A 21,135-nucleotide genomic window follows, 5' to 3' on the forward strand; every position below is an offset into this window, starting at 1 on the left:
GGGGGAGGGGCAGAGAGAGGGGGAGACACAGAACCCGAAGCAGGCTCCAGGCTGTGAGCTGTCAGCACAGAGCCCCGCGCGGGGCTTGAACCCACGAACCGGGAGATCGTGACCTGAGACGAAGTCGGACGCTTCACCGACGGAGCCACCCAGGCGCCCCAAGCGTCTGACTCTTGATTTCGTCTCAGGTCATGATCTTACGGTTCACGAGTTCGAGCCCTGCATCAGGCTCCATGCTGACGGTGCCGAGCCTGCTTGGGATTCTCTCTCTCCCCCCTGCCTCTCTCTCTCTTTTTGTTTCCCTCGTGTGCACGCTCTTTCTCAAAATAAACAAAACTTCAAAAGAGCTGACCTATTTACAATTACACGAAAAATAACAAAATACCTAGAAATAAGCTTAGCCAAGGAGGTGAAAGGCCTGTACTCTGAAAACTATAATACATTGAGAAAAGAAAGTGGAAGATGACACAAACAGATGGAAAGATATTCCATTCTCATGGACTGGGAGAACAAATACTGTTACAATGTCCCTCCTGCCCAAAGCAATCCACAGATTTAACGCACCCCTTACCAGGATACCAATACCATTTTTCACAAAACTAGAACATATAATCTTAGAATTTGTATGTACAAATTTGAGGTCTTTGTACAAAAGACCTCAAACAGACCAAGTGATGTTGAAAAAGAGGAACAAAGCAGGATGGTACTGGCACAAAAATAGACACATAGATCAACGGAACAGAATAGAGAGCCCAGAAATAAGCCCACACTTATGTGGTCAATTCATCTATGACAAAGGAGACAAGAATATACAATGGAGAAAAGATAGTCTCTTAATGGTGTTGGGGGAAACTGGACAGCTGTTTGCAAAAGAATTAAACTGGACCAGGGCACCTGGGTGGCTCAGTCGGTTAAGCATCTAACTCTTGGTTTCAGCTCATGGTGTGTGAGATCGAGCCCTGTGTCGGGCTCTGCCCTGACCACGCAGAATCTGCTTAGGATTCTCTCTCTCCCTCTTTCTCTCTGCCTCTCTCTCTCTCTCTCTCTGTCTCTCTTTCTGTCTCTCTCAAAGTAAATAAATAAACTAAAAAAAAAAAAAAAAGAATTGGGGCCCCTGGGTGGCTCAGTCGGTCAAGTGTCCGACTTTGGCTCAGGTCATGATCTCGCAGTTTGTGGGTTCAAGCCCCATGTCGGGCTCTGTGCTGACAGCTCGGAGCCTGGAGCCTGCTTCGAATTCTGTGTCTCCCTCTCTCTCTGCCCCTTCCCTGCTCATACTCTGTCTCTCTCTGTCTCTCAAAAATAAAGAAATGTTAAAAAAAACTTTATTAAAAAAAGAGAATTCAACTGGATCACTTTCTTACACCATACACAAAAATAAACTCAGAGTGATCTAAAAACCCAAACGTGAGACCTGAAACCAAAAAGCCCTAGAAGAGAACACAAGCAGTAATTTCTCTGACATCGGCCATGGCGACATTTTTCTAGATATGTCTCCTAAGGCAAAGGAAACAAAAGCAAATATATACTATTGGGACTACATCAAGATAAAAAGTTTCTGCACAGCAAAGGAAATAATAATCGACAAAAAAGTAAAAGACAACCTACTAGATGGGAGAAGATGTTTGCAGACGACGTCCAGTAAAGTGTTAGTACCCAAAATATATAACGAACTTCTAAAACTCCACACCAAAAAAATCCCCAAATAATCCAATTAAAAAATGGGTAAAAGGCGTGAAAAGACATTTCTCCGAAGAAAACCTACAGATGGCCAACGGACACATGAAAAGATGTTCAGCATCACCCATCAGGGAAATGCAAGTCAAAACCACAATGAGATACCGCCCCACACCCGTCACAGTGGCTAAAATCGAAAAGTATTTGTGAGGATGCAGAGAGAAAGGAACCTTTGTGCCGTGTTGGTGGGAAGGCAAACTGGTGGCAGCCAGTGTGGAAAACGGTGTGGAGATTCCTGAAACAATTGAAAACAGAGTTCCCATATATGATCCAGTAATTTCACACCTGGGTATTTACCCGAAGAAAACCGAAAATACTGATTTGGAAAGATATATGCAGCCTCGGTTTATTGCAGGATTACTTATGATAGCCAAGATATGTTTTAAAAAGTTGTGGTAACGGGCAAAAAAGAAAAACTATCAGTCAGCTGTCATTTATTTTCATAATATTTCTTTCTAAATATTGTTGGATGAATGAATATAAAGAAGTAACTGTCTTTCATTTTGTTCAGTGAGTCACTCCTGTCAGTTTTTGTCCAATTTAGAGATAAATTTTTTTTAGTATTTCTACAACATAAGGAAGTTTGCTTCTCTTTTGATTATTAATAGATAATAGATATTTAATTTGATCTACTTTATCATAGGTGAAAATCATTATAGCCTATTAGCAAACATTTTTCAACATTTGAAAACAACGACATTCCCAATAATTTCCAATATTAAAGCCAATGTTTTCGGAAAAATAGCCATACTACTACAAACTCCCAAAATCTGAATATATCAAAATAATTCTCTTTCAACTGTTCGGTTTTACATTAGATGTTCACAGGGAATGTTAAATTTCTTCTAGCCTGGTTTTGGAAAAGAAAACCACATGATTTTTTCATTTTTGCTTTTTATTTTCTTTAAATGGGAATTCCAAAATTTCCTCTTCAACCATACCCTTCTCCGCTCTTCAGGGCCGTCCAGATTCTTTTAGGTGGTGCAGTGACCCAGTTTTCTCTGACTATAACCCGCTCAGTGTAGATACTGGCATCTGGAAAATACGTTACTATGCATGCAATGTCAAAGCCTGTTCCTATGCAATAGGGCTGATGAGTTCAGTCCTTTTATTGTTAAGTAATCTCTGTGCCCAAGGTGGGGCTCGAACTCACAACCCAAGATCAGAAGTCTCATGCTCGACCGACTACGTCAGCCAGGCTCCCGAGCTCAAGCCTCCTTAATAGCTATTAAATAGTTTGAGTATATCTTTGACTTGGAAGTTGAAAGTAATTATTTTATATCTTCTCCGTTATTAGATCATTTTTGAAGCAGAACGTGGCAGGGGAAAAGCCGGAGAAATTGCAGTGGACGGCGTCTTTCTGGTTTCAGGCTTATGTCCAGATCGCCTTTTATCTGTGAATGGTTGAATGTGACCGTGGTCTTTTGCATCTTTATATTCGGCTTTTTATGTCAGTTCTCTGTTTTCTGATATTACACCATAGATTCCCCCACTTTAGAAATACAAACTGAAAAGTTGTAATGTACCAACAGAAACATTATTGTCACACGCCTTTCTTGTATAAGACGTGCCAAGAGTTGCTTTAAATGTAGTGCCACTGTGCTGTTAGAAGTATAAAAACGAACAACAACAACAAAGACTACAGGGAATTGTTTCTTTGTTTGACTTTTCTGGCACTCCTTGGAAACTGTGACGTCACAGATAGGTTTTTACCTAAGCGGCTTAGCCTGATCTTTTACAGCCAAGCTTGTACATTTAAATTCTTTGTAATGACGTTCAAATAATTACCTTGTGTCATGGTTTAAGTTTTCCTAAGTAAGAAAATGAGTTTTTGATGCTGTGTTTCATTACGTGTATAATTATTTGCTTTCCTGGAAAATGGGGGTTTTATTCATTTTTGTCGGAAATACTTTGCATTCTTAAAAATTCATAAAATTACTTCCTTTTCTGGGAGCACACGACTGCTTTGTTAGGCCTCATAAGTGCAATGCACATTAGCTTCCGTTCTTGAACGTAAGGCCTCAGAGAAATCCCTAAGATGAAATCATGCAAATACCAGGATACAGAAGAGAGACCAGTGCCTTCTTTTCTGTTTCTCTTTTCTTCCAAATTCAAGAACAGCTTTGTGTGGTAATGAATCTTGAGTATATTCCCCTGAGGATGAACGTATATTATGTTTTTAGATTCTGGGTCCAGGACAGCTCCCAAACAGAAGGTTCCCCAGCTATTTGTTACCCCCTAAAGCAATGAAGGCATTGAGCTGTAGGATGAAGGAAAGAGAGAAAATGGCCTCCTTACTAATCTTTAATGTTTATAGCCTCACTCTTAAAGTTTATTTTTATTTTTAATTTTAATGTTTATTGTATTTTTGAGAGAGAGAGACAGACCATGAGCAGGGAAAGGGCAGAGAGAGAGGGAGACGCAAAATCCGAAGCAGGCTCCAGGCTCTGAGCTGTCAGCACAGAGCCTGGCGCGGGGCTCGAACCCACGAACCACGAGATCGTGACCTGAGCCGAAGTCGGCGCTTAGCCAAATGAGCCACCCAGGCACCCCAAAGTTTTTTTAAACTGAAACTTGTAGTGATCCTTCCCCCCCCCCCAATTTAGTAACCTTTTCCCAACAGTGTTCTCTTTGATACAGCCAACACATACAACCTTTTAAGATGGTAGGGGAAAGCGTTGTTTTCCTTTAGTGTGAAGGGATTTTGGCATATAGTCTCCAAGGGCTGTGGTTGTATCTGTTAGGATAACTGCTAGGTATGAAAACCCCCAAAATAAGTGTTTCTAGTGAGACCAGATGAAGAGGTTTCTAGCTAAGTCACATCAGCCTGCAGAGCTGTGAGACATAATAAGATGGTTGTTTTAAGATGCTAAGATTTGGGGTTGTTTGTTACACAGCAAGAGCTAACGGATACAGGTGGTTTCTAATACTGTGGTAGAACTTGAAAAAGAACCCCTGTTTCTTCAATGACCAAGGAAGTTGGAGAGCATAGTTATGGCTTAGAATAAAGGAAGATAGAAGGGAGAACTTGCAGTGAAGGACCAGTGCCCCAATGATCCAGGTTAAAGGAAGAGATGTTGAACCCGAAACGAAATAGGGAAGCCTGGGAATCATGTTCTCTACAGGTAGAGAGCCATTGCCCAAGGCCGAGTTAAGTTGAATTAAATAATAGCGTTTCATGTCTCTCTAGGAGCTGTAGCAGAGACTTAAAGTTGCCTACCCAATATCCATTTTCGAATTTCGCCTTACAAGTATAAACATATAAATATATATGTATATACAGCCTCTCTTTAAGGTGGGAGAGCCTGCTGAAGTCACTGGTGGGGCTTCGAGGAAGAGTCATTAAAGAGGGCTCTCAGGCGCGCCTGGGTGGCTCAGTCGGTTACGCGTCCAACTTCAGCTCAGGTCACGATCTCACGGTCTGTGAGTTCGAGCCCCGCGTCGGGCTCTGGGCTGATGGCTCAGAGCCTGGAGCCTGCTTCCGATTCTGTGTCTCCCTCTCTCTCTGCCCCTGCCCCATTCATGCTCTGTCTCTCTCTGTCTCAAAAATAAATAAAAACATTAAAAAAATAAAAAATTAAAAAAAAAGAGGTCTGTCAGTTGGAAGCCCCTCTCGCCATTCCTCTTCCGCCTCCTTCCTTCCTGCGATGTGGTCGTGAGGACAGGAGCTCTGTGAGCTACCTTGTGATCATGAGGTCCAGGACCGTACCTTGTGGAGGAGCGCGTAGCCGGAAGACGCCTGGGTCCCTGATGACACTGTGGCATCTCTATCCCTGTCCCAAACCAGTCACGGCCCAACATTTTATTAAGTGAGAGAAAACTGAACCCTCTCTTGGCCTATCTGGGATTTCAAACAAAGCACAATCCAGACTCTGGTGACTACTCTTCCCTGACCCCTGGGGGCTACCCCTGCCATTTCCACCACAAGACCATCATCTTGGGGGACTAACTTTTTGGATCCTGAAATAGCAAAATATTGGTTTGAATTCCGGCCAACAGGCCATGGTGTCCTCTGTCTCCCGGGGCTACCTCTCCCCTTGCAGCCTTATCCAGTGAGCCCTGCTCATTGTCCTACACTGCCCACATGCAGGGTCCAGTGGAAGGTGGCACCCGGTTGATCCCCTCTTGTTCACAATCTCTCATTTCTCTGCTTCCGTGTAAAAACCACCGATCCTTAAGGGTCCAGTTAAATCGCTCTACAGCCCTCTCTGGCCTCCCTTGCCATTGCCATCAACCAACGTGGCGACATCTATGCAGACGACCCGTCCAGTGTCCCAGCCTCACCGTTCGTGGGCCTCTGTTCCACTTACCGTCATCTCCCCGGTCACTGCACCGTGGCTGCCCCGTTGGACTTGATCATCCCCTCTGAACTTGAACTCCAACATCACACTCTCTAGTTTATCTGGCTTTTAATCATCCCCCCACTTATCCTTTGGACTCTTTGAAAGCCCCATTCCCTTGAGATCTTCATTTTCTGCCCCTCTCTTGGCTTCCTCGTATCTGGACTCTCCTCTCTAATAAAACATAACCTAGACCTTCAAAAACCCTCTTGCCAACGCTCCCCAAGGCCCATGCTCTTGTCTCCTTCCACCACAGCCACCACGCGGGGTCCCAGTGCGCATCAACCCACAGCCTTTCGTCTCTCCCGTCACCGGGCTTGCTAAGCAGTGTTACGAAGAATGACACATTGTGCAGGCTGGTTCTTCGGCGAAACCAGGACCTTCAACCTTTCGCGGATCCTGAGCGCTGCCCGAGTGACCACCAAACGAACGGTGCTTGCCTGCTTGCTGGCTCGGGCTGAGTAACATTCACCAGGACATCCCACATCCTCCAGTCTCAGGGCTTCCGATTAACACATTGAAATAACAGTGGCGCCAGTCCCCATTTCTGCCTCCTCTCTGAGGCTCGATGTCCATGACTGACTAAAGCACCAAGTTGACTTTGAGAACACGGCGGGGCCTTTGCCGTACGCAGGGAGGGGTACTGAATGACACTGGGGTTTTCTGCTCTACGGGTTGAGAAAAGCCTCCTTGTGGCCAGAAGGTTTGCCCTCCAAGGGGGTGTTGGTGGAGGGGGGAAGCCCGACGGGGGACATCTGGAGGCCCGGTCATTCTGTTTCTTGATGCTTTTTGGTTGGCCACGCTTTGTGAAAATCATTGAGCAGTACACTCACGACCTGTGCACTGTCATTTCTACGTATGGGTTCTACTTCAATAAAAACGTACCTTAGAAAATAAAAGTGTCACCCCTCTCCCGGTTAAGATGAACCCCATCTGTCTGTGCCGGTTGACTTGGGACACCCGAGTGAATTCACCTCTCAACACCAGCCGGGCTGTAACTGAAGTCCCACAGGCTCGCGTATAGTCCAGCCACTGGTGCCTCTTACATTGGGGATGTCCCCTGGCTTGCCACCCAGGATACCCGCGGACGCTGGTCACCAAGCTGGTTGCTGAAGGTAAACTGTATTGGAGTTTCGAGGCGGATGAGGCCGGAGATGTGCCTGCTGCTCAGAAAGCCAGGAACCCCTCACCTCTCCCACATGTGTTGGTCCTTCTGGACGCCCGTGAAAGCTTCTACATCCCCCTTTCCCAGTCCTGTCACTGTCCTTCTAAAATCTTTTCCCTTGTGGGCCCAAGCTGCAGTCACACGGCTCTCCTGCTGGATAGGAGACACTTCTTGCCAGCGTTCGGTTTTCGGATCCTTCTCCGAGTTCTGGCAGCGCCCTCTCGTGGCAGCTGGGGGTGACCGTGTGTGTGTGTGTGTGTGTGTGTGTGTGTGTGTGGCCGCCGCGGGGGCAAACCGCAAAGAGGGCCGTCTTCAGTATCTCCTGCTGCCTCTCTGCTCCATTTCTCCCCTCCCCGGTGTCTTGCGAACCCGTGCCTCTTTCTGGGGGCCTAGAACCTTCCAGTCCGGTCACCCCTGAGATCTTGAAGAAGCCAATCTTGCAGACCTTTCATTATTTCCCATCTCACCCCTGTGTACTTGTCCTGCCCCAGGCTGCTGGTCTCTGCCTGTGCTTCGATACAAGGGACGAGGAATAAGGCAGTTTCGGCACCATCTGCTGTCAGGTAGTAGGTGGCCCTCAAGTCACACGGCTGCATTAAGGGAAGTTACGGCAAGGAGACAGGAGCGTGCAGGCGCGTGGGAAAACCAGCAATCCAACTTTGGAAATGGGCTTCAAGGCCGGAAGCAGAGCTATGGGGAAAAAGCCCTTGCTGATCAGCCTGCCCACATCACTGTCACCGCACTGGTCTCCACATGACTCAGAATTCACATTCCAGGCGCGCCTGGGTGGCTCACATCTGGCCCAATGTGTCTCCGCCTGAAGATTCAGAAGACCTGGAATAAGCATGTTATCCTTTATATTGTCGCGGGGTTTTTTTAATTTCAAGTTTATTGAGGGGTGGGGGGCGCGCAGAAAGGGAGAGAGAGAGAATCCCAAGCAGGCTCCACACTGTCAGCACAGAGCCCTGATGTGGGGCTCAGACCCACGTACCGTGAGATCACGACCTGAGCCGAGGTCGGAGGCTTAACCAACTGAGCCACCCAGGCGTCCCAAGAGACCTCCCTTTAAATGAAAAAACCTGAGAGCCAAAGCGAGGCGAGGCACTTCACAGAGCCGTCCAAACATCAGGATCACGGACTGTATTCCTTCGGGCAACAAGCAACTGACAGAATGAAATCCCAGGTGGCGGGCTCAGATTTCTTAGCAGAAATGCCAAAGGCAGTTGAGCAGGCAGGCAGAGGTCTTTGCATAGCATTAGCATCCTTTCTTCCCATTTTTTTTTGTACCTTATCTATATTTTCCTGATTAAATGGAATGTTGAGGCGTCCCTAGTAACAAAGTAGTATAAAATGTTTCTTTGCCTCTGAATTTCCATCCTGTGATATGCACCACCAAGTGATTGAAGACATACGTGCTGGTCTTTCATTTCCCTGCTAATCTGTTGTCACAAATCTATGGTAGAATAATTCTAGAAAAATGGGCAAACTGGACAAATGGTGTGGAGAAGAGTAAGTGATATAGAAACGACCTACAGATTATGACAGGTGCAAGGGGATGTTAAATGAGACTTTTCTTGACTCAGTTTTGCCCAGGGCCCCAAAGCTGAGCATCGTGTGTAAGTGCCCTCTGGTTCCAAAGAGACATGGTAGGGGCGCCGGGGTGGCTCAGTCGATTAAGCGTCTGACTTCGGATCAGGTCATGATCTCACGGTTTGTGGGTTCAAGTCCCGCATCGGGCTCTGTGCTGACAGCTCAGAGCCTGGAGCCTGCTTTGGATTCTGTGTCTCCCTCTCTCTCTGCCCCTCCCTCACTCACGCTCTGTCTCACTCTCTCTCTCTCTCTAGAAAAATAAACATTAAAAATAATAATAATAAAATAAAGAGACACGTTAGACCATCTGCACGGGGCTCACCGAATGGAGAGCCCAACACTACTTTCTGCTCCCCGTGGTCCGTCACCCCTCTTCAGCTTTAAGGCAAGAGTGGAAGAGGGCTGTTAGAATTCCAGAAGCTTATCTTATTTTTATTTTTTATTTTTCTTTATTTTTTAATTCTTAAAAAATTTTTTAATGTTTATTATTGAGAGAGAGAGAGAGTGGGGGAGGGGCAGAGAGAGAGAGGGAGACAGAATCTGAAGCAGGCTCTAGGCTCTGAGCTGTCAGCACAGAGCCCGATGCAGGGCTCAAACCCACAAACCGTGAGATCATGACCTGAGCCGAAGTCAGACGCCAACTGACTGAGCCACCCAGGTACCCCCTTATCTTATTTTTAGATGGTTAGAAAGTCCAGCCTAATCTAATATTGAAACTTCAGGCACTCGTCCAATTCCAAGCTCTGGCCCTTGCTTGGCTCAAGTGTAGTCTCCAGATCCTACAAAGCCCCCCTTTTTTTTGCCAAGTAAGGTTGCATTCACAGGGTTCGGGGGTTAGGAGGTAGACATATCTATCTTGGTCGGGGTGGTTGGGGGGGGGGGGGATATTATTCAACCCACAACACTGATCAGATTGTTTCTTTATACCTGAAAGTGACTGGAAAAGCTGTGGGATTTGCTCAAACCTCAAGCTCCAGCCCAGGAGCAGCCAAGGGGCGGGAGAGAGAGAGTGAACAGAGCTGGTTTCAAAGCAATGGTGAGAAAAAATAGGTTTCTTCTTATACCCTATGGATCCCAGCCTACTCAATAAATTAGACGTATAGGTGTCTCACTTTGTTCTTGTAATAGAAACAATCTTAGAGCGACAGCCCTTTGAAACTAAAGTCTCTAGTTTTACCATCACTTTGATTTTATTGGACCCTTGCAGGGAAAGAATGTGTACAGGTGAGAAGTGCAGGATACACCCACGGCTGCTTAATGAACGTTTACTACTTTCATATCAACTGATGTATGCTAGAGGGTGCAATAAATACTTGTATTAATTACTGCATTAAATAAATCGCACGTTTGGCCAAAGTTCTGTGAACATTTAGCTCAGCAATGCCTTGAATGGAAGCGGAAAGCGTGCGTTGCAGAGTAGTTCAACCAACGTTGCTGCTGAAAAACATCACTGGGGCTCGTTTCTTTCAATCCAGGCCCCGCTACCCCACAGTCGCCCAGGCAAATCAGCCCTCCGGCAGGGGGCGGGGGGCGCGGCTTCACAGCCGCGGGTCGCTCTGCGCAGGCGCCATTCACCTAGCACGCAGGCGCTAGGGGCAGGGGCGGTGGTCTCTAAGTCTGCGAGCTTGGATTGGTTGAGCCTTGGTGGTCCCGCCCGCGTACCGGAAGCTCTGGGCGCGGAGGTGTCCGGAAGCTCTCTCTGGGCGCGGAGGTGTGCGGTTGCTGTCTCTGGGCGCGGAGGTGTGCGGTTGCTGTCTCTGGGCGCGGAGGTGTGCGGTTGCTGTCTCTGGGCGCGGAGGTGTGCGGTTGCTGTCTCTGGGCGCGGAGGTGTCCGGAATTTCACGGTTTCTCGGTGAGCAAAGCTCTAGGTTCGCCGGGGTGTCTGCACGCCGGTGCTCAGAGAAGCCGGCGACTGCTCGGGGTGGGGGTGGGCCCTCGGTGCGTTCTGGGTCGGGTAGGCCCTATCCTGTCCTTTCCTCCCCCTCCCCCCCGAAGTCGCCGGGGTGGGCAGATCTCTCGGGACCGCCGCCGCTTCTGTGCTGGGTGCCAGGCTGGCACACTGGGACGGCTTGCAGCCGGCTTTGCTTGTCGCCCCGCTCCACCCCCCGGACCCCGAACCCCGAACCCGGGCCACAGCGGGCCTTCAGGCTGGTCCCTTCCCCTCGCTGCACCCGTGCTAGGGATCATCCCAACGTGATAAAGGGCGCTAGCGCAGTGTTGAGTGGCTGTTCCGAAACTGCGACGCCCCTACCGAATATTTGGCTTCAGTTCTCTCCATAGAGGAAGGGGCTCCCTGTGTATGTGGAGAGGTGTATGTGGGTTATGACTAGAAACAGAATTCTTCTCTAGATGTTAGGTCTAAAGACTTAAACAGAATTGAGTTACTGCTGATTTGTTACCTACCGGCTTTTGGAAATTGTCTTTACTCTCCCCTCTCCCCGGGGTTTAGGCCAGAAATGTGCAGATGTGGGTACCTTGCCCATGTAAATGTTAGTTAACATTTACAAGCTTTTTTATGCACCTAGTCAACAGATGTACGGGACCAACTATTGGCCGGCCCTATATAAACTCTTATCGATACGTATTCAGAAGGTAGGAGTTATAGGTGTGTATGTTGGCATTGTCTATATTAGCATATGCTCTAGAACTGTGTTGTTCACTATGGTAGCCACTAGCTACATAGGATAATGAGCACTTGATATGTTCCCAGTCCTAATTGAGATGTGTGGTAGTGTAAAACAGCGAATTTGGGAGAGCTAGTATGAAAAAGAATTAAAATATCCATCATTTGTTTTTACCAATTACATGTTGAAATAGCAGTGTTTTTGGATACACTGGTGAGGCAAAATGTTATTAATTTCGTCTGTGTATTTAAAAAAAATTTTTTTTAATGTTTATTTTAGAGAGAGACAGAGTTCGAGTGGGGGAGGGGCAGAGACAGAGGGATTCACAGAATCCTAAGCAGGCTCCAGGCTGTCAGCACAGAACCCAATGTGGGGCTCCAACTCACAGACTGAGAGATCATGACTTGAGCCGAAGTCGGACGCTTAACCGACTGAGCCACCCAGGTGCCCCTAATTTTGTAGTTTTAATTATTTTGTGTAACCACTTTAAAAAATAGATGAGGAACACCTGTTTATTTTTTAAAGTGGTTACTAGAAAATTTTAAATTCTGTCTGTGGCTTGCATTATAGTCCTGTCGGACAGTACTGCTTTAGAAAGGGGTCAGCAAACTGTGGCCTGCAGCTAAATCCAGCCTGCCTGCCTGTCTTTGAAAAAAAAAGATTTGTTGGAGCAAAGCCTTACTCATTCTTTTATGTATTGTCTGCGGCAGAGTTGAGGAGTTCATACAGAGATTGGATGGCCTGCACAGCCTAAAATATTTCCTATCTGGCCTTTTACAGAAAAAGATTTGCTGACCCCTTGCTGCAAAACAATGCCTGCTATGGTAGATACATGTCATGTGAGCTTTTTAATTAGAGTCCTGTGTTAATTGTCAGGCCTACTGTGTGACAGGCACGGTTCTAAGGACTTTATAAGGACTATGTCATTTATTTCCCATATTAATGCTAGGATGTGGGATTTCCTTGATTTTGGAGATGAGGAAATCGAGGCACAAAATCGTCAAGAGACATGCCAGATGTGCTCAACACCCCTCCCTTCTGGAAATTGCACCCTCCTGACCCTCCTTATCCCCAAATGCTTGACACTGGGAGGCTATTCGATTAGCCCCTAGTGGGCACCGTGCTGCTGCATTTTGTTTTTTTTTCTTTTATATGACTTTTTAAACTAGAATTGAGGTGACGTTGGGTCTCCTGTGGAAGCAGCTGAGAGGCACTGGGCTTGGGGGAAGTGGGTACAAGCAAGCGGTTCCATAGAAGGGAGCGCACAAGCAGAGAGGAGAGGGCGCAGCCTGGGTGCTCTTTTCTCCTTTAATAAAAACCCTGTTTGTTGAGAAATAGTAAAGCACTGGCCAAGTGTTTTCCAGGCATTCTCCGTGAATGAAACAGACATCATTCTTTTATGGTCTTGTGGGCAAGGCAGACAATAAACCATTTTTTCAGTGCGATACACGCCATGAAAAACCACTGCCAATATTTGCAGTTTTTGAACAGGTCTCACTCATCTGTAAGATGGAGATAAGCCGCATGCTTGTCTCGGGGTTGTCGTGAGGCTTGAGATGACGGGAGCGCGTACGGCACGTAGAGTTGTTCAGTAACCCTACTGGGTGCCTTCTGCCGTGGAGAGGTAAGGGAGGGAATGGGTATGGGCAGTCGGGGGCATCGTGACACTTGCAACATCGCAACCGCCGTGCCCGGCAAGTGTTTTTAACACGTCCTGAGGGGGCTCGTCCAGCAAAACCCAAAACCAGAGCGGTTCTGTACATTCAGTCCAGGAACAGGACGGGAGCTGTCTTTGGGCTGATGGCAGCAGAACTGAGCGGGTCCCATTGAGGGAGGGCCCTGTGCCCATGTACAGAGCAGTGGCAGCAGCTCAGAGTCCCCTGGATGGCTGGGAAAGCACCTAGGCCTACCCTCAGGGATCCTGATCCAGGGTGCCTGGGACAGGGCCCTGGCCTCGGTTTTGTTTTTGCTAGTTTCTCCAGATGACTCCGGTTTATAGGCAGGACTGAGAAGCGCTCGCGGTGTGGATCAGGCTAGGCTCAGGGAGCTACTGAGGTGAAGCATAGAGTTGTGAAATAGGCGGGGCCTGTGAATGGTTCTGAGGTCTCAGAGGAGGCTGCTGGGGGGGGGGGGGCAGGGGGCTTTTTATCGCCTGGCGGGGGACCTCGGGCTCCGTCCTGAGGGCAGAGGGAAACCTCTGGAGGGCCGGGAACATGAGGGAATGTCTTGGAGAGATCCGTAGTATTTCATTTCTACCCCCACCGTGCGGCTCAAACACAAAACCCCGAGATCAAGAGTCTCATGGTCTACTGACAGAGCCAGCCAGGTACCCCTGTGATAAATATTTATTAAATGAGCTCTGTGGAACTCTAAACTGGACCCACAGCTTACTTTGTCTCCTTGTGGCACTTCTCAAAATTTTATATCTCGGTTGCTTTCACAGTATACCGTCCTAGGGCAGTAAATGCTTTATATCTGCATCATTGTCCCACAGAGGGTATAGAAAGTTTGACAGGATGTAAATGCTGTTAAAAATATAGAGGAGAATGGAAAACAGTATGGCGGTTCCTCGAAAAATTGGAAATAGAATTCCCGTATGACCCAGCAATCGCACTCCTGGGTATTTACCCAAAAGCATCGAAAGCAGGGTCTTGAAGAGAGATTTGTACATCCAGGTTCCTGGCAGCGTTAGTCACACCGGCCAAAAGGTAGAAGCAGCCCATGTGTCCACTGGCAGATGAGCAGATAAGTAAAATGTGCTTTATGCATACAATGGAATAGGATTCAGTCTTAATAAGGTTCCATTGCATGTATAGACCACACGTGCCAGGACACGTGCTACCATGCAGGTGAGCCTTGAGGACATTATGCTAAGTGAAATGAGCCAGACACAAGAGGCCGCCTGCTGTATGATTCCAGTTCAATGCGGCCTGTAGTCACATTCAGAGACAGTAGGGTGATGGTGGCCAAGGGCCACGCAGGGGGAAGGAATGGGCAGTTGTTTAATGGGTACAAAGTGTGTTTTGCAAGATGCAAAGAACTCTGGGTGTTGGTTGCACAACAACATGAACGTACTTACTGTCACTTCGCCGTTCGCTGAAAAATGGCTAAGATGCTAAGTCTTGGGGTATGTGTGTTTTTTCACAATCAAAACTGAAAAAGAAGGAAATGAGAGGTAAATAAAAGGACATGCATTCCTTCAGAATCTCCTGGAGACTCTGACCCTTGGTTAAGAAATTCTGGCCTGAGTTAAATATTGTCCAGCCTCCACATGGGCACTGTAGGCCTGTCTGTTATTAACCACCTTGCTGACATGTGGCAAACTTCAATCCCGATCCCTTTGGTAGCGATGCATATAAAGTGAATGTGGAATGCAGGCCAGGTGAGTGTTCTTTCTTTGTCGGGCAACTTGCCAACAAGCTGGTGGGGAGGGTTCAAGTGTATTAAGCAGCTTGAGACCTTATCATGATGTGGGCTGCTAGGCATCCTCCAGATCCCAGGATCTCAGTCAGACGGTTCGGAGAAATGTTCAGCCATTGAAGGCAAGTATTTTTTTATTTTTCTGTGTTATCTTGCCTGTTCTTTGTCCACTGAGCCTTTTTCTTTTCTTTTCGTTTCTTTTTTGACACAGAGAGGGAGAAAGAGAGAGATTGCACACGTGCACTAGGTGGGGAGGACAGAGGAAGAGGGAGAGAGAATTCCAAGGAGGCTGCAGGCTATCAGCGCAGAACGCGACACCAGCCTGAGTCCCGTGAGCCGCTAGATGATGACCTCAGCCGAAATCCAGAGTGGAATGCTCAACCGCTTAACCAACTGAGCCAGCCAGGTGCCCCAGTGAGCCTTTGATTCTCAGGAAGACCTCTTGCACTGTTTCCAGTGTTTCAAAGTGGAATTTTAAAAAGGTAAAACAATGATCTTGAAGTACTGATTCTTGCTAACGAGAAATATAGCCACTTAAGATCCTGAATTGCTGGCCCACTGAGTCTTAAATAATTAAAAAAAAAAGACCACCCAGGTTGCCTTCATTCCAACTCCCTCCCATGGCAAAAATGCCAGACTCGCAATCTTGGTCATTCTTGAGCTGGCCCCACAGGGAGAACTTGAGTAGGAACATCATAGCTGTGACCAAGGGTACGTAACCGTTCGTATTTGAGGGGAGATTCATCTGGTTTAGACTCAGTAATAGACTTCATTCTGACTGCTGGTCTGAAGACAAAGCCACAGGTCCTGTAACACCTGTATGATACTCTGATTCCAAGAGAAGGTAGAAGACTGATCCGCCGACTGTGTCCAATTTGCAAATACTATAAATACATGTTTACCATGAAATTATATTGGACTAGTCACTTTTCTGGTTGTGAAAATAATACATATTCATACAAAATACAGGAAGGAGTAAAAGAACGAACAAAAATCACCTAAAATCTTACCGTTCAGAAAATGTCACTGTCTAAAATTTTGTGTATTTATTTTCAACCTTTTCTCTTCACATGTGATTTTTAGTGTTCGAGGGGAAGATGGCGGCATAGGAGGACGCTGGGCTCCGCTCGTCCTGCTGATCACTTAGATTCCACCCACATCTGCCTAAATAACCCAGAAAACCACCAGAAGACTAGCAGAACGGACTCTCTGGAGCCAAGCGTAGACGAGAGGCCCACGGAAGAGGGGCCCCTCCCGAAGCGGACCACCGAAGGCAAGGCAAGCTGAGCCTGCCCCTCCCGCCCCCGTGCACCTTGCGGGTCCACCCCGGCTAATACGCCAGATCCCATCGAAGCAGCGCCACGAGCCTGGCAGTGTGCAAGTAGCCCAGACAGAGGCCACCCCGTCCACGGTGAGTCCTGCCCCCGGGAGAGGGGAAGAGGAGGTATACACCAGTGTGACTGTGGCCCCAGTGGTGGGCTGGGGGCAGACATCGGGTCTGACTGCGGCCCCGCCCACCAACGCAAGTTACTCCTGACGGCACAGGGGAAGAGCCCTGCAGTTCCACGCCACCCCAGGGACTATCCAAAATGACGAAACGGAAGAACTCTCAAAAGAAACTCCAGGAAGTAGCGACAGCTAATGAACTAATCAAAAACGATTTAAGCAATATAACGGCGCAAGAATTTAAAATAATATTTATAAAATTAATCGCTGGGCTTGAGAAACGTATAGAGGACAGCAGAGAATCTATTACTACAGAGATTAAGGGACTAAGAAAGGGTCAGGAGGAGCTAAAAGATGCTATAAATGAGCTGCAAAATAAAATGGAGGCAACCACAGCTCGGATTAAAAAGGCAGGGAAGAGAATAGGTGAATCAGAAGATAAAATTATGGAAAAAGAGAAAGCTGAGAAAAAGAGAGATAAAAAAATCCAGGAGTGTGAGGGGAGAATTAGAGAACCAAGTGATGCAGTGAAACACAACAATATCCGTATAATAGGGATTCCAGAGGAGGAAGAGAGAGGGAAAGGTGCTGAAGGTGTACTTGAAGAAATCATAGCTGAGAACTTCCCTGATCTGGGGAAGGAAAAAGGCATTGAAATCCAAGAGGCACAGAGAACTCCCTTCAGACGTAACTTGAATCGATCTTCTCCTCGACATATCATAGTGAAACTGGCAAAATACAAGGATAAAGAGAGAATTCTGAAAGCAGCTAGGGATAAACGTGCTCTAACATATAAAGGGAGACCGATAAGACTCGTGACGGATCTGTCTACTGAAACTTGGCAGGCCAGAAAGGAAAGGCAGGAGATCTTCAATATGATGAACAGAAAAAAAATGCAGCCGAGAATCCTTTATCCAACAAGTCTGTCATTTAGACTAGAAGGAGAGATAAAGGTCTTCCCAAACAAACATGTGATTTTTAAATAAAATTTGGATCAGACTCTATATACTGTTTTTAAATAACTTTATTCAGGGGTGCCTGGGTGGATTTAGTTAAACGTCCAATTTTGGCTCAGGTCATGATCCGTGTGGTTCGTGAATTCGAGCCCCATATCGGGCTCTGTGCTAATAGCTCGGAGCCTGGAGCCTGCTTCCGATTCTGTGTCTCCCTCTCTCCCTCTCTGCCACTCCCTATTCACATTCTGTCTCACTCTCTCAAAAATAAAAAAAATAAGGGCACCTGGGTGGCTCAGTCGGTTAAGCATTTGACTTCAGCCCAGGTCATGATTTCATGGTTCATGGGTTTGAACCCCGCATTGGGCTCTGTGCTGACAGCTCAGAGCCTGGAGCCTGCTTCGCATTCTGTGTCTCCCTCTCTTTCTGCCCCTCCTCTGCTCATGCTCTCAATCTCTCTCTCTCTCTCTCTCTCTCTCTCTCTCTCTCTCTCTCTCTTTCCTTCTCTCTCTCAAAAATAAACATTAAAAAAATTTTTTTTAATGTAAAAACCATCTTTAAAAAATTTTTTTTTAATTTTTTTTTGACGTTTATTTATTTTTGAGACAGAGAGAGACAGCATGAACAGGGGAGGAGCAGAGAGAGAGGGAGACACAGAATCCAAAACAGGCTCCAGGCTCTGAGCTGTCAGCACAGAGCCCGACGCGGGGCTCGAACTCACGGACCGTGAGATCATGACCTGAGCCGAAGTCGGACGCTTAACCGACCAAGCCACCCAGGCGCCCCCCAAAAATTTAAAAATAAACATTAAAAATGTTAAATAACTTTATTCAGATATAATTTATACACCATACAGTTAACCTCCTTAAAGTGTATACACTTCAGTGGTTTTAAGTATATTTTCTACTGTGCAGTTCATCATCACAGTCCACTTTAGAGAAGATTTTCCACTTTCCCCAAGAAAAACTACACCCATTGGTAGCCACCCCCTTTCATTCTACCCCACTGGGTCCCCCCCACCCCCACCCCATCCGTCCACCCCAGCCCTAGTCAACCACTAATCCATTTTCTGTCTCTAGATTTGCCTATTCTGGGCATTTCATATAAGTGGAATCGTACAATCTGTGGTCTTCTGTGTTTTTAACCCAGCATAGTGTTTGTAAGGCTCATGCATGTTGTATATGTCAGAATTTCATATTTCTATTGCCACACACCACTCCATTGTATGGATATGCTACATTTTGCTTATCCATCAGTTGGCAGGCATTTGGGTTGTTTCCAATTGGGGGTTATTAAGAATAGTGCTGCTGTGAACATCTGCATGCAACTTTAACCATTTGAGACCTTCTAGTTTGTCTGAAGTTTGACAACATTCTTACATACACACCTTCCCCATCTCTGGTTTCCCTAATGTAAACTTGCAGAAGTCGAATCACTGACAAGGACGTTGCATTTTACAGAACTTGTCGGATGGTTTCTAAGAAGACTGTATGGATTCTCTCTGCACTCTAGTGTCAGCCTGTGTGCTTAGTGATGGGCATTTAATATCAGGTCCTGTGAAATGGAAGCCCATGAGTTTCTTATGAGACAGGTCTCTACCATCAAGATGCATATGTCTACGTGTAGACATGATGGGCAGATGTAGGTCCAAAGGTATTAGGTAGCAAGGTTATGTACCTTATGTGGAGAGAAAAATGGACTGGTTAGGTAAAGGAAACATTTGCCTGCCCAGGATGAGGTTCACGCAGATGCAATCATCAAGCAACTTTTTGCACCTTGAAGTTACAAAATTAATGGAACCAAACTGGCCTGGGGACTGGTTTGGTCCAAAGTCATCACTTGTCCAGATTGCTTAGTCTGAACCCTTACCCTGTTGTTCAGAAGACTCAGTTGTCAGCACAGTGCCTTTTGACCCTTGGGGTCCACGAGGCCTGTCTGCGGCTGCCTCCCAACCTGTGCTATCTCACGATTTCTTCCGATGTCCTTGGGATGTCTAAACAGCATCCCCTTATTGTTCTGTTTCTCATTCTTTTGTATTCAGAACAGTACCTCTTAAAGATGATAAAATCAGCAAGTAGTTCAGCGATGTGGCTGAAGAGGGGGGGAAATGGTCCCGCCTTGCCCAGACTTCCCTGTTGATGCTGACACTGGCATGATTTCATGCCCAACAGGACCGCCAAATCCCATCCAAAGCAGTTGGCCAACCTGGATCCGCAAAGATCACGGATTTGTCCAACTTGAGATGGACAAAGTTCTAGAGTTCTTCCAGCAAGCTTCTTTTAAGTGACTGGGAATGCAGAAGCTGGTTGCGTTGCTGCTTTTTTTTTCCCCCGCTACAGGGACTCAGACTTTTGAAACTGCAGCGATAGCACGTTGCAGATGCCGTTTTCTAACATGTCACACCCCTTTTTGTTACATAACTCTTTCAGAAAACACACAGGTAACTGGCAGAAAGTGCTGTGCTGCTATTAGGTCGCTGCGATTGGCAAGCACAAGCCTAAAAAAAACGGAACCTTCTTTTTTTTTCTTTGCCGCTGTAAAGATGTCTGACGACAACCACAGCTTCCCTTATTGAGCATTCGATGTCTAGAAGGAATTTTGAGGATCTTGGCAACCACCTTACTGAGCCAGAAACTCTTCGTGTGACTCAAGAGCACCTCCAGGGGACCGCTGTGGTCAGGGCCGTGTACGGAGTCCTCAAAAATTGCCCCACGGTGGCTTGGAAAAAGAAAGCCAAGCGTCTATTGTCAGAATGGAAAGCTGTCTATAAGGACCTCCGCTTCAACGGACAGCCCGAAATCATTCCCTACGGGCGGAAATGAAGAAAAGCCAGGACTTTCTCGTGACCCAAGTCGGGGTGAGATACGGGGTGGCTCCGGTTCTCATTCATCATGCCACGATGTTGCAGAAGCCATTGAAATGATTGCGCCTGAAAACAGCACTAGTCCAGTGGAACCTGAGAAAAGGCATTTCACGGGCGGTGCCCCTCAATCCACTGATGAACGATCCAGTGAGTTGCCGGATCCCACAGTACCTGTGAGAGCTAAAGGCACAGAGCTTCTTTATGAAGCTTTAACGAGTTCTTCCACAGACCAGCAGCCCAAAGCCGATATGTGGCACAACTTCGCAAAAGACATTCTTACCCTCGACTTAAAGAACCTCAAAAAATACAAAACTTGTGTTAGAAGCAAAGTCACCAATCTGAAGAACCCCCCCCCCCCCAAAATTCTCACGACAAAGCTTGCTCTCTGGGACCATGTCGCCGAGAGAATTTGCCGAAACGACCGTCGTGGAAATGGCACACGAGGACCTGAAGCAGTTGAGAACCGCATACACGGAATCTCGCATCCAGGAACACCACTTTCCCCGAGCGGTGGGGGGCGCACAGACAAAATAAAATGCGGAAGCTGTGAGAAGTTCAATTGCATGGTCACCGTAGTCACCAGAGGAGCACTTTTCCTTCCAGGCTGGGTGCAGAACTCAAATCCAGACAAAGACACGATGACCTCTGTGATCTGTAACGAGTGTGGGGAGCAGTGGTACCACAGCAGGTGGGTGTGCCTGTAATTGCAAATAAATGTTCTCTTCACAAAGAGCCAGAGTGATGCCTGTTTGTTTGGTTTTTTTTTTTTTTGGTACCACCCTTTTATGCTTGGTCTTAAAATCTTGTACACACTATTCTCAAAACAACCCTAAGAAGAAGGAAGGAAAGTCATTCGTTGAGGCTCACACCACCGTCGCTAAAAGTTGACAGTTTGGGGAGAGAGTGGATGACTGTTGGCCCTGTGCTTTGTGGCCACTTAGTACTTTGCTGGACTCCAGAGCGTGGTTGAGAGCAGCTCAGCACACCCTAGAGCCTGTTA

At 46.9% G+C, this 21,135-nt stretch overlaps 2 protein-coding genes and 1 long non-coding RNA gene across 3 annotated transcripts in view; all 3 read left to right on the top strand.

Moving 5' to 3' along the window:
• Positions 1-3,336, top strand: part of EGFL6 (EGF like domain multiple 6) — a 56,415-nt gene extending 53,079 nt beyond the window's left edge. The window contains exon 12 of the mRNA XM_047844632.1: positions 3,032-3,336. Within this exon, the coding sequence (XP_047700588.1) occupies positions 3,032-3,142 (111 nt within the window). The 3' untranslated portion in view covers positions 3,143-3,336. The remainder of the gene's footprint in view (positions 1-3,031) is intronic.
• Positions 3,337-10,508: 7,172 nt separating this feature from the next.
• On the top strand, positions 10,509-16,015 carry LOC125157817 (uncharacterized). Its single transcript, XR_007149074.1, has 3 exons — positions 10,509-10,681; positions 15,085-15,355; positions 15,957-16,015. It is a non-coding gene; the product is annotated as an uncharacterized LOC125157817 (long non-coding RNA).
• Positions 16,016-17,998: 1,983 nt separating this feature from the next.
• TCEANC (transcription elongation factor A N-terminal and central domain containing) lies at positions 17,999-20,857 on the top strand. Its single transcript, XM_047844847.1, is given in 4 exon segments — positions 17,999-20,045; positions 20,047-20,500; positions 20,502-20,652; positions 20,655-20,857. Coding segments are annotated over 4 exon segments (981 nt in total). The 5' UTR covers positions 17,999-19,854; the 3' UTR covers positions 20,840-20,857.
• The last annotated feature ends 278 nt before the right edge of the window (positions 20,858-21,135 follow it).

Source organism: Prionailurus viverrinus, chromosome X (assembly GCF_022837055.1).
Source record: "Prionailurus viverrinus isolate Anna chromosome X, UM_Priviv_1.0, whole genome shotgun sequence".
Classification (NCBI taxonomy): Eukaryota; Metazoa; Chordata; class Mammalia; order Carnivora; family Felidae; genus Prionailurus; species Prionailurus viverrinus.